This window comes from Oryzias latipes, chromosome 22 (assembly GCF_002234675.1).
Source record: "Oryzias latipes chromosome 22, ASM223467v1".
NCBI classification, from domain to species: domain Eukaryota; kingdom Metazoa; phylum Chordata; class Actinopteri; order Beloniformes; family Adrianichthyidae; genus Oryzias; species Oryzias latipes.
The window spans coordinates 11,851,104-11,869,337 of NC_019880.2; the positions used below are offsets into that span (position 1 = coordinate 11,851,104).

An 18,234-nucleotide genomic window follows, 5' to 3' on the forward strand; every position below is an offset into this window, starting at 1 on the left:
GGTCTTTGCTGCAAGATCATTCAAAAGATATTAAGTGAAGCCGCAGTCACCCTGAACCTTTAGAGGAATGTTTCCTCCACCAAAGAGCAGACCGAGAAATGATCACCCAAAAACAACAGAAATCTGAGGAGACACGGAGAAAACAGCAAATAATGGTTAAACAAGGGTGCAAAGCAGGAAATTGTTGTCTTAATGTCCTGGGAGACTGCAGGTTCAAATCCCCATTTTAAAGACTCCCTGCTGAGCATCCATTTGGGAGTGTATCAATATTTCACTCAGATACACTGTGACAACATATTACTTGACTTCTGGATCTGCAGCTATCCATAATAAGGTATTATATATACATCGACTATATATTTAACATGTTGCCTTTTAAATCTTTTGTAAATATCACGTAAATGTCAAGGTTTGGGTTTTTTGTTTCTGTCATGAATTGAGTTCTGCTTCCTGTTTTATTTTGAAGGTTTCCTGTATGTCATGGTTTTGAGTTTTACTTCCCTGATCCCAATCTCTCCTCATCGATTTCACCTGTGTCTTGTCAGTCCTGTTTGTATAAATGTCTTGTCTCTCCCTCTCTCATGTGCTGATCCATACTGTCGTTTCCCTGTCTGTCTTCTGTCCTGTTTGCCTGTTTAACCGCAGTGAGTTTTGTTTGGTTTCCTTGCTCAGCAGTGTTTTCTGTTATGTTAATAAACCCCTAGCCTTGGAACCGCGTGCCTCCCGTCTCTGTATTTGGGTCCTTCTTGTTCATCAACCCTCGTAACTGACAGAGAATAGCCGTGCGACAGAACGGCAAACTGTCCATGATGTACTCCACCTTTGCCCAATTGTTTTTGGGATAGGGCTCCAGCAACCCTGTGACCCCAAAAGGGATTTAGTGGGTTCAGAAAATGGATGGATCATGTAAATAAATATACAACCATAAACCCAAAAATAAAGTTTTTTTTTAATAAACATGTAAACTGTCAACAGCTGACAAAAGAAAAACCTGTCCATCTTACTTTATTTTTTACATTTACTGAGTGATAATGATTTATACTTTGCATAAACATGACATGCATATTTCTCAAACTCTTCATGTCATGTCAGAGAAGAGTATTATAAGTGAATGCATTTGGATCCGATAACAGAAATGTGTTCTGCACATATAAAAACAAAGCAAGATTATTGGATAACTTGTTTTCTGTAAACAAATATGGGCCAAATTATTAGCAAGATAATGATGAAATATTACATTTTATTTGTATAGCGCTTTAACTGGCACACAAAGACGCGTTACAACACGTGAGTAAAAAACAGTCAACATAAAAATGTCATATTTAAGATTAAAAGCGAATTTAAAAAGATGAGTGTTTAGTGATTTCTTAAACATTGGGAGGTCAGTGTAGTCTCTGAGGTGTTGGGGCAGAGTGTTCCAGGGGGTCGGGGCAGCAATGGAGAAGGCTCTGTCTTCCCAGGTTTGATGCTTGGTCCGACAGGGGAGGGACAAAGGGTTTGCGTCAGAGGAACGCAGAGAGTGGAATGGAATGTGACGCTGGAGCAGATTGGTGAGGTAGGGCGGGTATAACATATATGTATGAAGAGCTTTGAAGGTGATAAGGAGAACTTTGAATTTGATGCGCTGAGTGATGGGGAGCCAGGGAAGTTTCTGGAGGATGTGGGTGACGTGTTCACGAGAGCGGGTGAGTGAGCAGACGGGCAGCAGAGTCCTGAATGTATTGCATCTTATTTATTATTTTGGAGGATGCACCATTAAGTATGCTGTTGCAGTAATCTATAATAAAGGCATAAATGATGGTTTCAGCTGCAAAAAAAGAGAGGTTAAATCCCGTTTATGAATAATCAAAAACAGCTCAGGTTCCATTTGAGGGTGGCGGCCTGATGCATTTGCAGTGTTTAAATAAAGAAATTGTAAAATATTTAAATCAAAAAGTGACATTTTTACAGACTTTTCTTACTGCTCTGTTCTATGTTTGTTCTATTCATCACTGAGGGTTCATGCTGGATCCTTTTGGGGGGTTCAGAGTCATCTAACCGTCACACAGATGACTATTGGATGCAGCAGAGGATTGACCCTCTTTCCTCTTTCCTCATCAGCTCTGGATTTGAGCATGCATAATCCTGGCCCACTGACAGACTGACTGATCATCGACTGATAAAAGAAATGTCAGCAGTTTTTTAGTTGGGGGGTTCCTGCTGATGCTGAAGATGACCTTCAAAGGCCACCAGAGAGTGGATGCTGCATTGGCGGCATCAGCGGAGAACGCCACAGTTAAATGGGGACAGGTTACAGCATTTTGAGACTTAGTTATTCTGATGAGATAGCTGATTTTTTTTAGGGTTTCTTCTGAAAAGAAGCTGTTTTTTTTCCCTCTGTGGGATACTTAAAGGCGTCAACCACCTCCCACTGGGCCGCATACAAGGGTTCAGTGCTCCATATAAGAGGGTGGCACATGGAAGTCTGGGGGATTTGGATGGGGATGTACTCCACTTTTTTTTCTTCTGAATCAACGCCAGAAAGACAGAGGGAGACCCAGAAAAAAAAGAACAGACTTGTCCCTAATCTGCATCCTAAATCAGACCCACAGAGAGATTTATAATAATCCGAACAGACCAAACATCGTGGTGACTGCCTTTCAAACAATAGACAAAGGATGTTTATGTCAGTTGTGCTTTTGGGCAAGGCAAAGCCGGAAAATCACAGGTTTTTTTTCTCTTACCCCCCCCCCCAAAAAAGAAAAAACTGTTTTGCAGTAAGATGAAAACTAAAATAACCCATAAACGGAAAACAATTAACAGAATATATTTATTTCGATGAGTAAAAAACGTTTAAAGTGCCACTTCGATCATCTTTTGATCTATTTTAAAAGCAATATTTCGCAGTATTTTTTTGATTATAATTTTGCCTTTTTTAGCCATTATCCAAAAAACTGTTTTTTCCTGGGATATGGTTTCTGCAGAGCGGCAAGGGTTAATTAGAAAATTGCCTATGAGTTGTGGGTGGGACTGTTTGCGCAGAGTAAGCCTGGCTCCACTTCCCAACATCCGTCTCCTGTTAGCTTACAGCCCCACTGGTGCAAGTGGATGGATCAGAATGGAGCGTAGCAGCGAGCAGCATATTTTCTAAGTACGTACGTACAAATACGGTCTTTTTCAAACACTATTTTTTTCACCTCCTCCTGATTTACAACAATTTGAATAAAGCAATACTCAGAAATGCTTTTTTAAACTTATACTATGACTATATGTCCTTCATTATCTGAAAAATGCCAGAAGAACATGTCAATATCACAATTTTTTTAATCACAATGGGTCTTTAAAGGAGGAATTTTGTTGAGATTGGGTGGCAGATACAAATGCCTGCATGCAGAGAGCATCCTGTCTGAAAACACGACATCTGCTGCAAACGCAGACAGCCTTATGATCTCCCCATCCTCTGTTTTCACAACATCTTTGTATTTTTTTGTGGTTTTTGTCAGCTCCGTTGTGTGATATCAGACGACAAGTGTTCCCATAAATGTGGGCAATAGGCTCTTTCTTCTTCAGGCTTATTATTTTGCTCCCCTTCAAGCTGGAGTTATAAATAATGCAGAGGAATCCCTTTTTATGAAAAAAAACCCCAGTTAGACTGCAAATCCACCCCCACTTTTGAGGACCTTCGATTCTCCCTCCCTAAACTCCAACCCTGTTCACTTTTTAATTTGGTTATTTTCACCCTTTTCCAGCATCTTTAAGCCCCCTCCCCCTCCATCCCAATTCTCTCTGTCTTTCCCCAATCCCCCTTTTTCCCATTTATTTCCCTTTCTCTGCCCCCCTCCAGTCCTTGTTTTAGGGATCCTCTGTGAAGTCTGCAGCGGGGCAGATAAAGCCAGCAGACGGAGTAATAATGGCGTTCATGCACAGCAGAGATCCCACGGCAGTGCCTGGCACCAAGGGTTGGTTGCAGCTTTAGGAGAAATGTGGCATAAGCTTGTTGAAGTGTGTCCTCACATCGTTTTATAACCCGCATGGATGAGCCCGCAGTGAAATACAGAAAAATATCAGCCTGAGTAGGACACGTGCTCGACCTCATGACCGAATCTGTGGGGCAATTTCTTTCAATCACCTGGTTGTTTTGTAAAGATTAAAACATTGAATGTTAAAAAGAATTTATAAGGAAATTGTCAATTTTTTTGTAGCATTTAATACCACAGAAGACAAACCCATACCGTGATAGAGCTTCCACCATGCTTTGCTAAATGGATAGCTATGGCAAACATTTACAGAATCTGTAGTATTAGAACAGGGAACTGCAGTGGATGTTTTTATTCTAATTTATTTTGTTTCATTGTCATTTTTGACAGATATGCTTTTTACTTTACCTGTCGATCATCAATAGTTTGTAAAAAAAAAAAAAAAAAATTGAATGTGTTTCTCTATACATGTTTACCTTTAAATGTGAATGGTCAACTTTAATGTTGTAGTTCTTTGGATTTTTTTTTATAAAGATTTATTATGTCAAACAAGTTTTATGAATGAATGAATGAATGAATGTATGGAACTTCATTTATCCCACGATGGGGAAATCGATTACCAGTATAATTCAGCTTTGACTATACTGCCAACATGCTTGCAGCATTTTAAAATCTCAAAGACAAAAGCAAATAAAAAAAATAAAAGTGTCATTACTGCACCTTCAAAATAAGAGTGACCTTATGTCAAATCTTAAATTAAGGGGAAAAAAGTAATTTTACCATAAGAGAAAATAAACAAGAAAAAAGGTTACATTTTGACTTGATTCTGAATTTTGCATATTTGTTTTTAATAAAATTGTAACTTTTTTCTCCTGATTTGATTTTATAAAATAAAAATGTTCCTTTTTTTTTAATCTAAGACTTTATTCTTGTAAAACGTTTTTGTTATAAAATTATGACTTTTTCCTCATAATTTTAACTTTATTGTTAGTAAAGTTCTTACTTTTTCCTCATTTTACAATTTTGTTATAGTGAAACTTGGACTTTTTAATTTTACAATTTTAAAATGTTTTACTTTTTCCGTTGATTTTTAAAATTTTAGTCTTACAAATTATTGATTTTTCTTTCATAATTATGCATCGTCATATTTGTTTGTATGTTTCATTGATGGTGGTGCTAATACTCTGTGGTGACAAATATCTGAATTTGCATTTTTATTAAAGTTTTATAAAAAAAAATGTGATCTAATCTGAGTAACTTTATATTGATTTTCATTAGTTTTTATTTTATTTTTTTATGTTACTCAAGTAATGATTTGAAAGAATGTTTTATTTGGAAAAATATAACATTTTGAAGCGATGCCTAAGAGATTTTTGACACCCCTCATTTTATCCCCGTAAGCCCCTCCCATCCTTTCAGCCCAGTGGAGGAGGCGGGCCTCCCTGCAGGCCCCGCCCCCTCTCACGCGCCGACTCGTCCAGTGACAGAAACGAAGCTGGGCTGTCCCGCAGCCTCTCCAAACACACACACGCCCGTCCGCCCGCGCGCGCGCGCTGTCAGCTCAAGCGCTTTTAAAGCTGTTGTGTTTGTTTTTTCTTCAGGCTGTAGATCAGCGAGATTTAACAGCTTTTTTGTTCAGAACGACAGGAGGGAAAGAGGAGTCGAAGGAGGCGCACCTATCATCCCCCCTCCATTCATGAATCGGAGCTCACTTTTTTTTTTTTTTTTTTTTAGTTTCTTTCGTATGTTTGTTCGGAGAGGTTAAAAACAAGAGCAGCCGGAGTTCACGCGACACAGTCGGAGTTTAATGGGTTACCATGGTGACTCAGCCAGGGAGTCTGAGCCGCGCGAGGTGAATGGAGGGAGCACCTTGGAGTGAAGGCTGAAGAAGTGACGGAGAAGAGAGGAGAATGGAGGACGGCTTTTCCAGCTACAGCAGCCTGTATGACACTTCATCGCTGCTGCAGTTCTGCAACGGTAAAACCTCCAAACCACTTTCTGTTTGATCAGCAGACATTTTTCAGCAGCTCGGAGTTCTGATCCTTAATTTAAGGCACGAAAAAGTAGATTTACAGCACGAGAGAAGGCTGGTTTGCTCAGAGATCAAGATCAAAGTGATCAGGAAGTCTTGGATCAGTCAGGAGGACTAGTAAACAAAGAGGATGACTAGATCCAGTAAAAATTAATCTCTGTGCTCGAGACTGATTGGAATGAAATGAGCTTTTATCTGCCGTGACACAGCAGGACAGCCTGATGTTTAGTGGTATAAAATCCTCCAGGCTTTTATTGTAATGGGGGAGACTGACTCAGAGTGGGGGGGGGCAGCATGACACATCAGTTTACTCTCATGTTCATTTCTGTGCTGCTCTGATTAATTTAGGACAGAAGTGGTCATCAGTCAAAGTGTAAGACATTTTTTCAAAGTCTTGGGTTTTCAATAAAGTTTCATTGTTCAATCGTTTGAGTGGAAAAGTGCTACTTCAACCATTTTTTTAAACAAACTTTGTTAAGTATATACGAACAGGACTGAGCGGGTAAAGGGCTTACTTCTGGTTCCAGCTAAATGAATTCAATTCAGTCACCATTTTTTTAATTTATTTTTTTGCGAAATTGCAATAAGCAGTGATTGGTCAAAGTTAATCTGACTCAACATTTCTATGGCAACCACTCTCACCATTCAGGAGTGAGCTTGTTTGAAGGCCACACCCCTATCACTTGAAAGTAGGCTACAAAATGTGTCAATCAATCATTCAGCAGAATACTACGGCTGGGTCCAAATTCTAGGGCTGCCTTCTTCCTGGACTGCATTTGTAGGCTGCTTAAGTCACAGCGCTGCAACGAGTTCTGTCCAAATTGAACAAACACAGCCTTTTTACCGATTTCAAGGATTAGTCTGGGGTATCCTTTTATGCTGTCCATATCCCAAGATGCATTGCGGCCAAACCTGGAGGTCTTCTGACAACAATGGCGGACTGTAAAACGGGACCCAGAGTTGGAAATAATTACACCTTTTTATAATTACAACCACAAGATTAAAAGTTTGGTCAAATAAGCCAGGAAGATTTGAGCCATGCCTGGTTCACTACTTCTCTCTGTTCGGGACTCACGGTTGCTAGGCAACAGGACATTTGCTAATGTAACGGGAAGAATTATCTAAAGGCTCGTCCAAATTCACAGCGGTTCACATCCAGCCTATCCGCTCGAAGAAGGACCCGGCTAACGTCCCCTGGAAAGCTGCGGCCATTAAAGGATGCAGCCCTTCAATTTCAGTACACCCAATGTAGTCAATTCAGTCCCCATTTTTGCGATATGGCAATAAGCAGTGATTGATCCAAGTCGACCTGACTCAAAATTTCTATGGCAACCACTCTCGCCAATCAGGAGTGAGCTTGTTGGAAGGCCACACCCCTATCACTTGAAAGCAGGCTACAAAATCTGTCAATCAAATGTTCAGCTTAAGTTCAACTGAACATACCTTTAATGAGGCCTCTGATTGGTAAGTTTATAACTTGAATAACTTGCAATAAAAAGATACATTTAAAATAGGATTAGCATTAATATGTTTAAAAACTAACCAGAACAAGTACAGCTGTTTATTTCTCAATAGAAGTCTTAGGGATTTTGACTTCTTGGAGCCAGCAGGTACTTCCTGATTGATACGTGATGGGGGCGGAGTCAGTTACTCCAGTTCTGTTGTAAGGTCAATGGTTCAGACTTTTGTAAAACTGGATAATCAAAGATCTATAGGGAGGTTTCCCCCTGGTGGGGGCCAATTTGCCTCTTCAATATTTTTATGCATCACGGCATTTAGAACAGGAACAACGCTTGAAAGTCATAAAAACGTAACTGCCTGTTTTGTAAATAAAGGCACGGAGATCTAATCTGTTTATTTTCAGGAGTTATGCATCTGGTTTTCTGAGGAAATAAAGCTCTGACTTCTGTGGCTAACAAGCTAAAAAGTAATACCACCCCTGTCAGTGGTTTGTTGCTCAGATTGACCTGAAGAACAGGTGTAGCAGGGTCTAAAATGGAATGGAAACCATTACATTTCCTGTTTTGTATGTCTCACCATGTTGCAGCATGAATGTGATCAGACACAATTCAGTCTTAAAACAAAAGTCCCGAAAATGAAAAACTGAATCATAAGAAAATAAGAAGAGACCTAATTTTTTTAATTATCTTAATTTGAGAAAACATGTTTTAGTGACTAGAATTTTCTTTCTTTCTTGGTAAGACCATTTTCTTACTCTATTAGCAAATAATTTTACTTATTTAAAGAAAATCTTCCAATGAGGTGAGAATTTTTGACTTATTTGGAGATGAAGATGAGATTCTTTCACTGGTGCTGCTGTTTGGAATTTTCTTGATTTTCTCACACAAACTCAAAGACGGCTGAAGTTACATCTGGACGTGTTTCCGGGGGTCCCTGGCTCTCGCGTTTGGGCCTGTCGGCGTCCAGATCCACTCAAAAGCTAACGCTGCTGATGTCATTCTCTCCCCGCTTTCACCCCGCTCTCCTCTCTGCCGTGGAGCATCCAGCCAAACTAATGCTCAGGGATTGGGTCAGCTGAGCCGTCCAGACAAGAGCAGGCTGCGTGTTTTGTCCTCAGGATTTCCCTCTAAGCAGAAATTAGCCCCATTCCGCCCTCCGACAGACAGATTCACCCGCTGACTGCAGCTTGTGAGGCCTCCCGCGTTCGTTTGAAGCAGGAAGTCACTAAAGGAAATCTCATCTTAATGAAATGAATCTGTTTTGAGTTCCGTTCCCAGCATCTGGACTTGGGTAATACATCCCAGCTATTGATGATGTTATCTGCATGTTGCAATAATACCAACCTCATCTATAAGCATGAAAAGGCGCCATAAACAAGATCATACATGAATCAAAAGATGTATATTCCTGAAATTGGGTATGAAAATCTTGTTTTTGATGTTTTTAACATGTGATTGTGACATTTTTCTGATGATAGAAGACGTATAAAGAAAATGAAGGTTTAAATTGCATTTTTTTTTAGTATTTCTTCATTCAAATTGTTGTGAATCAGGAGCACATGAAAAAAAAATGCTGGAGAAAAAGATCATATTAGTGATGTTGAAGATACGATAGGTGGGCTGCAAGCTCCGCCACCTTCTGATTCATCGTCAAGGATCAGAGGGATTAGGATTGGCTTCCTGATTGTGCTAACAACAACCACAGTAGTCATGGGTTTAGGGGTTGGTAGAAGGTTTGTGATATTGAAGCATCCTTCAAAATAAGAGTTTGTTTGCTTCTAGTTTCCTTGATTATAAAAAGTATTTATTTATTTGTTATTTGTTTTCTAGAACTGTTTCCAGTAATCCATGCTTTAAACTCCGACCTGTGTTTGAATTATGATCAAAATTTACTCAAAATGTTGAATAAAGAACAGAAAAATTTGTGATTTAAGAAAATTTGTGCCATTACTCACCTGTTTTCACATGTATCTCTGATCTAAATATCATTGATCTGATCTGGTAACTTATCTGCTTCTGCTGATTCATTTAAAGGGGGGCATTGATTTCCAATAGCTGTGTCAGTGAGAGCACACAACACATTTTTATCTTCTTCAAGTTCCCAAAATCAATGCTCCTTGAGTCTTGTCCCCCACTCTTCTTTTATTTATTTTCCATTTTTATTCATCCTCCTCGCTCTTTCTCATCTCTTCTCCAGAATCTCTCCTGCTTTGATCTTGTGCTCCAAGTGGAGCTCAGAGCTATGTTTTTTTTCCTCCTGTGTTTTATTTAGTCACAAGTCGTGCTGGCGTCCTCTCCTCTCTTTCCTTCCATTCTCACACTTTTCAGCTGTTTTGTCTCCCTTCTTTCATACTTTTAGTCAAGCATTTGGTCAAAATGCTTCTTTTCGTTTGATTCACCAATAAAGCTATTTGATTCATTTGACACAACTATTGAAAGGTTAAAGGTTATTAAGGTTACTATCAATTAAACATTATTTTTCAGGTGATATACGCTTTAGAATGTACATTATACTCATTGAGCTTCATGGGTGTTAAACCCTTAGCCACTACGTACAATTTAAACGGGTGAAAATTGGTCATATGTGAGAATATATATATACAGTAACTGTGGTGATTTCATGAAATTTTCTCGGATGAATCAGGAATGAACCCCGTTAAAACAATGGAAGAAGTACAAATAAACCATGCAAAGAACATGTAAATCCACGTAAAAGCAAAATCTGGCTCACAATTCCTGTGTCAATTACATAATTTAAATGTGATATGTGCGCCCATATACAGTCAGGACCATAAATATTTGGACAGAGACACGTTCTTTCTAATTTTGTTTCTGTACATTACCACAGTGAATTTTAAATAAAACAACTCAGATGCCATTGAAGTGCAGACTTTCAGCTTTTATTCCATGGGTTGAACAAAAAGATTGCATAAAAATGTGAAAAACTAAAGCATTTTTTAAACACAATCCCTTTATTTCATGGGCTTGTAAGTAATTGGACAATTGACTTCCATGCTATTGCATGGGCAGGTGTGGGTAATTCCCTTGCTATATCATTATGAGTGAAGCAGATAAAAGGCCTGGAGTTGATTAGAGGACTCGTGCTTGCATTTTGAAGATTTTGCTGTGAACAGACAACATGCGGTCAAAGGAGCTCTCCATGCAGGTTAAAGGAGCCATCATTAAGCTGAGAAAACAGAAAAAAAATATGCCAGAAATTGTTTTAGGAGTGGCAAAATCAACAGTGTGGTACATCCTGAGAAAGAAAGAAAGCACTGGTGAACTCGGCAACGCAAAAAGACCTGGACGTCCACGGCACTGGGACACTAGTGTTTATTGATGATGTGACACAGGACAGAAGCAGCCCAATGAATTCTGAGGTGTTCAGAGACATACTGTCTGCGCAGATCCTGGTGAATGCAGCCAAACTGATTGGGCAGCGTTTCATAATACAGATGGACAATGACCCAAAACATACATACAACTCAGGAGTTTATTGAAGCAAAGAAGTGGAATATTCTTGAATGGCCAAGTCAGTCACCTGATCTTTCAGCATGCATTTCATTTGTTGAAGACTAAACTTGAGACAGAAAGGCCCACAAACAAACAGCAACTGAAAACCGCTGCAGTAAAGGCCTGGCAGAGCATTCAGAAGGAGAAAACCCAGCATCTGGTGATGTCCATGAGTTCAAGACTTCAGGCTGTCATTGCAAACAAAGGGTTTTCAACCAAATATTAGTAATGACCATTATGTTTTCAGTTATTTCATTTGTCCAATTACTGAAAGTCTGCACTTCAATGGCATCTGAGTTTTATTTAAAATTCACTGTGGTAATGTACAGAAACTAAATTAGAAATAAATGTGTCTCTGTCCAAATAGTTATGTCCCTGACTGTATGTCCAACGCCGTTAGACATCAATGGAACGGTTGTGGAAAGCCACTGATTTGTGTATGCATTTTTCAAAAATCACACAAAGTACAAAAAATACACATAATCTACGTAATACTCAACTGAGCAAAAAATTTAGAATAGCCTAAAACCGAATTCACATACAGACCCGTCTCATCTCCACACATCGACGAATGACAAACCCAAGAAACACTTTGGAATTACGTATATCATGCATGTATCCCGATAGACCAAGATTTGGGAGCCAGTTTAGCTCGTGCTGGTTTGCGGCGCCTTCCGTCCGTGAAACCAGGATTCGACTCCGGGCTGCTCCCTGTTCCCTTCTCCACTTCTGTGCCGGTCCCAAGCCCGGTTGCTTTGAGAGGGTTGCGTCAGGAAGGGCATCCGGCGTAAAACATTGCCAAGTTTACCATGCGACTCGTTCGCTGTGGCAACCCCTGATGGAAAAAGCCGAAAGAGAAACAAGAATCCCGATAGACCAAGATATCCTATGTGGAAAATGCGCAAAATGTACATAATGCCTGCGTGACACGGCCTTAAAATGAGAAATGAGAAGCAGTTGCACCAATTCCTATTTTAGCTTCAGCCTTAGACCCAACTGCCCTTAAGACTAAATTCTGGCTGGATGTGAGTAAAAAATGAGCTAACCTGCAAATGGTTGACCCCCACCAAATAGCAAGGTCATAGACCACCTGGTTAACCCGTTGGGCAAAAATGTTCGTGCACATTTAGTTTCTACAGCCATGCTGTAGGCAATAGGTCATAGAGAATGCTTATGGAATACGCGGGGCGCAGTATGGATTTTTCTATCCCTTGTGGACTGTGCAAGGAGCTGCTTGTTGTTGTTCATGTGAAAAGTGTGCGCTCCTTGTGTGCAGTTTGACTATTAGAAATTAGTCAATTAGACGCAGTTTAATTTGTGCGGGCGTCCTAAATGGATACCCTGTGCGTGCGGCATTTGCGTGCGACCAGTAAGAGGTCAGTACGAGCACCAACTAGAGTTCTGTGTAAAGGGTACCATATGACCACACAAACCGTACATCATAAGTGTGTGCAAATGCTTACAAATACCGGTACATCACAATACGCATATCACTCTCACAACAATTGTACGTTCCATTTTCATGTCGTCCCTTACTCTTAAGCACCAGAACTTTAGCTCCAGTGTTAACATTCTTTCGACTACTGTAACTTTTCAGCCGTTGATGCAATAATTCCGGCTAATTCTGTCACAGAGAAAAGCAACTTTGTGCCGTTACCCAACACTTTACGTTATTGATCTGTTTCATACCCATGCAAGGCCGATATGTAAAGCTGATTTTCTCTCCGTCAGAATCGGCGGGTTCATGTTGATTGCGTAAAGCATTGAAGAGTTATGGGATCTCAAAGAGCGTGTGCTGTTTAGATGACACCAGCAACATCTCCAGCGTTAGGGAGTTAAGGTGGACATATGGGCCTCAAGGGGACTGTAAGACACACCTGTGCTGCCCTTATGATGTAGCTGTTCCTCTCTACGACCCTCCACGGACCTGGACAACAGATCAGCCCACCCCCTGCATGAGTGCGTGTGACTGAAACTTTAGATGAACATAGAAAATCAAGAGCAACTCAGCTTCCAACAGCATTTTCCAGGCTTCTCTGTCAAAATCGGTTTGATGTCAGTCAAAACAATACAGTAATCTAGTTTTGCTAATGTGGTAAGGGAAGAGCTAACTTAGAAAATGAGGCTGGATGTGAAACCTGCTGTTGTGTGAAAGGTTTTTGTGGAGAATGTTTGTCCTTTAAGCATCTCAAAAACTATTTGTTATCCTCCTAAATCTTCTGTTCTTGACACTTCAAGGGTACATGGGCACATTTTTACAATCGGATATCATGCCCATAGTTAGCTATGGTATTTCGGATTACATTTCTGTAACCATCTCAGCTCTATGTTCACGCTTTATCACGTAGAAGCTTATTTGATGATTTGTCAGAATGTTGGGAATAGGTAAGGCCAGGTCAATTCCCCAAATAACCAATAGGGGGCTTTCTTCATAAACTTCTCAGCCTCCCTTCATTTTAATAAAAAATGATCTACCTTCACAAAAGAAAAAGAAAAATATGTTTAAAAAAGTGTTTAAAAATTTTTTTTGGTAAGAATTAAAGTTCTTAACTTTGTTAAGGATAAATCTTTTGGTGACGCAGTTGGTCAAGTAGCGAAAAATGCATTTATGCTTTTGCTTCAACATACCAAGAAGGTTTTAACATGATCTTAGAATAACAGCGAGCAGCCTTGGCAGCTTATCTTCCATGCTCGTAAAACCTGTCTACATATCTCAAATATGTGCTGAGTTAGAGAATGGACATTGGTACGTGGGATTATCCTTTTATTTATCCCATTTTTACTAACCGAAAAGCAAAACAAACCAATCTTTTCTGTATTTTCCTATGTACAGAGAAAACTATCATTATTTTAGCTTTTTGTTAATGTAATTATGTTTATTTATTTGATCATAGATTAAGAAATGATCCATTTTTGCATTTTTCCTTGTGCTAAACTGTGCCTCCCCTTTCATCGTCTCAGATTACTTCCTGTTTTGACCTACTAAAACAGTCAGGCGTAGAAAGCAGTGGAGTGTGAGTTTTAGTGCTAAATATAAACTCTAATTCTGCCTTTTTTGGCAGTGATTTTTAATAGATTTGTAATGTTCTGGACAGCTTCTCTGCACTTTTGTTGCGCTAAAAAAATCTGTGCGTGTTCCCTTTTTTTCATGCGCACGTCCCGTCACAAGGTCAGGAGAGTCGACAGGCAGCACACGACCTTGGACGGTACGTCACGGATGCTTAAAAATATCCCAAAAAGAGAGAGCACATGCTGCATCTAAAAGGAGCTCCTGAAACCCTGATTGTGCTCCGCAGAGGCATGGGATGTTACCTGTGTGTGTGTGTGGGGGGGGGCATCTTTTCATAAATCACAGGAGTCAGCAGAACTCCAAAAAGAGGCGTCAAGTTTAGTTTCAGATCAACATTTAAAATATCACTGTTATCTGACATTACGCAGAAAAATGTCTCTATTTGTACGCAAATTGTTGCACGTCTCTGCACGGCTGCACCCACGTGCACGCTTCCAAATGCAAAATCTATTAACTATAAAAGGAGGAGAAGACTGCTCCTACCCAGCTGTGATGCTAACATATAATTTTACCTGGAAGGTCCACTGCACTCTAATTGTTGATGGAGGTGGCGAGGGGGAAGCCCCAGCGCACGGAGCCGGCAGAGAGTGCATTTCCATCACATGCTCGCCGTCTGTCTGTGACAGATGGCAAGAGAGCAGAGGAGAGGAGAACCCGCATTAGAAATTCCATTAAAAATCAATTCATCACAAGCACAGGTGCAGGAATGAGCATCCAAACAATAGACACCATGGTGTTCTGACAGCCCGGTTTCTCCATTGACTGTTTAGTAGTTCTGATTTTAGTGATGCAGTTATGTTTTTGTTTGAAGAAATCACATTATCAGTAAAAAATGTATGCAGGCATGAATACAAACAAAAGACGGTAGCTGGGATTAAAGGTTATCATTCATTCTAGAACTTATTGCCATAATTTCTTTTTGAAAATTGAAACCTACCTTTTGGACTTTTTTTTGTCACCACTGGACATAAAATATTCATCCTTCCACCTTAAATATAAACTGCTTAACCTGAAAGGTTTTATAGGGAAAGTGCCAGATGGATTCAAAGAGAAATTGACATTAAATTAAAACAAGGTTCTTGGTAACTTCTCATATACTTTCTGTCTTTGTTTCCTCAAATAATTCCTTTTTATTCTACATGTGTAAAAGTAGAATTTAAGGATTATAACAACAAATTGAATAGCAGAAACTAATTACGATGGTATTTAGACCTTTTTTAAACATGTTTTACAGCATAATTTTTCCTCCAGACAGCTGATCTATAGAATTTTCCCGTGTTTGGAGTGAGGAAACCCTCCTCTGCTGCACTTCACTCTGTTTGATTTGTGAAAATCCTGTTTCCTGTGAATCTGTGCTGTTGCTGGATCAGCAGCAGGACTCAAACCCAGGTGTGCGCTGGATGGAATTTTCACAGTTTTTTGCATCAATAAGCACAGTTTGTTGAGTAATTTAAGACAAAAAAAAGACACTGCTTGACTTGCAAGTACAAGGTGGTGTGGTTCATTACAGTGAGGATCCAGATAGACTGTTTTAGAGGAGTAAAGGGAATATAGTGCCCTACATTTGGATTTAAAAAAATGATGGATTTAAAAAAGTGTGAAGCAAGAAAAAAGTGGGAAATGTGTCGAAAAATTTAGTGTTGTGATAAGAAACAGTTATGGACCCGTATATGATACTAAAACTACTAGCCTATTGGTCTGTTTTTAAGCATAAACAAACCCAATCAAAGGAGTAAAATTTGTTTGCATTCTCTGAAGAGTCTGTTCTAACGTAAAAGGGGCTATTATTTGTTAGTCTCAGTTGAATTTCCTAAAGTCTCAAGCTGTTCCCACGCAGAGGTCAAGTGATCAACACGGTCTTCTGGGTTACATAAAATCCAGTTTAAAGTCATTTGGAAATTCAACAGAGTATCTGTGTATTGGTCTGATTCCTCACAGAAAAAAAAGAAAAAAAATTGTTGTTTTTTTCTGAAAAGGGTTGATATTTTTACCCAAAACTCACTCAGGCAGATAATTCTCTCTCTAAGAATTTTCCATGTGTGAGAACTAGATGAGAAGCTGCTAAAATACTTGAGAAGGTTTTTCAAACGTTTCACAGAAAAGGCTGTTTCTCTCTGAAAGGGGTTCCACACAGAGAGAATAGAAACCAAACCCCCAGAGTTAGAGGATCACCAGCGTTCAGCCCAATCTGCTCCACATATCCAGCATAATCCCTCCGCCATGCTGGGAACACTTCCTTACCGACAGAGCGTGTAGGAGTGTGTGTTCGGTTAAGCAGGGTGTTAAAACATTGGTTTCTATATACTATGCACCACAGTTAAGCAAAACGTATTCCGCTTCAACAAGCCATGTTTTCTTCTTTTTTTTTTCGTGATTTTCCCTTTGAATTCTTTAAACTGTCTTTTCAGAAGTTGTTTTGTACATTTTCTTTTTGAATAAACCTACTGTATCTTGGTGCCTTAATCTATAGAAATTATAAAAAATATTTTTAAAATGATTGGAAAGCAAAGATATTTAGCGAGCATCAGACTTCACATAAAAAAAACGTTTGGGTCAAATACTTTTCTACAGCACGAATGCTTCCATGTATCTATCAAGGGTCATTTCTGATTTTAAGACTTTGTCACACAGCCGCTGTGTTCAATTTGTACATTTTCCGTTTATAAACTTCCCGTCTTTCGTGATACAAGCGTGGTATACATCAAGGGTTTCGGCCGGCGGGTCTTTATATGAATTAAGTTTTTAGGTGTTCAGGATTTTGGGTCAGTTGAGAATTTCGCAGTTTACGCATATTTTATGTATATACGCAATTATTACGTAAACTTTTTGCAATTGTGTGTGATTTTTGCGAGATGCATATGCAAATTCGTGGCTTTCCACGATCATTCCACATATGTCTAACTGACTTTTCACGCATTTACCACAGATGTATGACTTTTATATGGCAAATACGGCGCACATTTAACATTCAAATTTTGTAATTGAAACGCGAATCACTTATGACTTCCATATAAACAGCGGAAAAAATTACCCACGGTTCATGTTCTTTGTTGATTTATGTGTTCTTTGCGTTGTTTATTCGTACTTCTTCCGTGGTTTTAACGTGATTCATTCGTGATACGTCTGTGAAAATTCCACACGCAGACCACAACTTTTCTTACTTTTTCCATGTATATTCACGTATGAACAATTTTCGTGCAATATGCTCAAATATGTGCAATATGCTCAAAATGTACGCAACGGCTGACACTAAAACTTTATTAAATAATAGTCCTAAATATTTAAATTTAGCATAAGGAAATAGCTGTGGTTAGCACCAAAGAATGATTCTATGTCTCTCGGTATGAATCCTGTTTGAAAATAAAGGGAACCAACAACAGGTGTAATCTCCCACGTAACCAGTAGGTGGCTTGCTGCATAAGCATTCCTTATTTAATGTAATCCAACTTTAAAACGAAAAACAAATTTGTAGCAACTTTTTTGCTGCGATGGTTTGATTTAGTTTCCATGACAACTATGCTGAGGGTGAACTTTTTCCTTGTTTCACTTTTTTTTTTGCCTTCATCTTATTGGGCATGCTTTGAGAATGCTAACCTCCGCTAGCTGTAACTCATTGCTGCTTATTTTTCTCAGCCATTTGACGTCTCCGTAAAGCCTAACGCAAAATAAGTCATTTTCTTTTTCTAGATATACAGTATTTTGATTCTGATTAAGAAGATTTTATTGCTATGTCGGCTAACGTGAAAGAGATTGCGGATGTTTCTCCGTCTATTGTTCTTGTTAAACAAGGTGTTAGAGGATTATTGGATGGATCGGTGTCCGGTTTGACCTGCGCCTGGCTCCAGGAAGGTATGTTCAGAGACGCTTTGACCCCCACGTGACCCAAACACACAAACACCCTTTTTTTTGTTTGGTCTATCTAAATTTGTTTTCACTGTTTTGACATGAAACACTACCCTTTTTTCCTCCCTCGTTTCTTTTTTTCCTCCTCTCCTTTAATCTCTTTCTTGGCTGTTTGTTAGGACTTCCTCTGTTTTCAGTAAAAGCTGACTATTTTTAGCTTCTGAGCCTCAGAGGACCAGAAGCCATTAGAGATAGCTTGTAAACCAGGCAGCTGTCTTCCTAATCTGAACAGATGATTATCTAAAAACACTACAGACAGGCTGATTGCTGCTCTGTGCGCGCTATACCAAGAATCAATGG

At 39.3% G+C, this 18,234-nt stretch overlaps 1 protein-coding gene across 8 annotated transcripts in view; it reads left to right on the forward strand.

Annotated features, from left to right (window-relative positions):
• eml1 (echinoderm microtubule associated protein like 1) overlaps positions 1-18,234 on the forward strand; it is a 44,813-nt gene that overhangs the window by 6,895 nt on the left and 19,684 nt on the right. For 2 of the 8 annotated variants that reach the window (XM_023951981.1, XM_023951982.1), the window contains exon 1: positions 5,432-5,933. The exons of 1 other annotated variant lie outside the window; for it this stretch is intronic. In XM_023951981.1, coding sequence (XP_023807749.1) covers positions 5,867-5,933 — 67 coding nt within the window. In that variant the 5' untranslated portion in view covers positions 5,432-5,866. Of the gene's footprint in view, positions 1-5,429; positions 5,934-18,234 lie in introns of those variants that run through there. 5 more of the 8 variants (XM_023951983.1, XM_023951984.1, XM_020713595.2 and 2 more) reach the window with 4 other exon arrangements.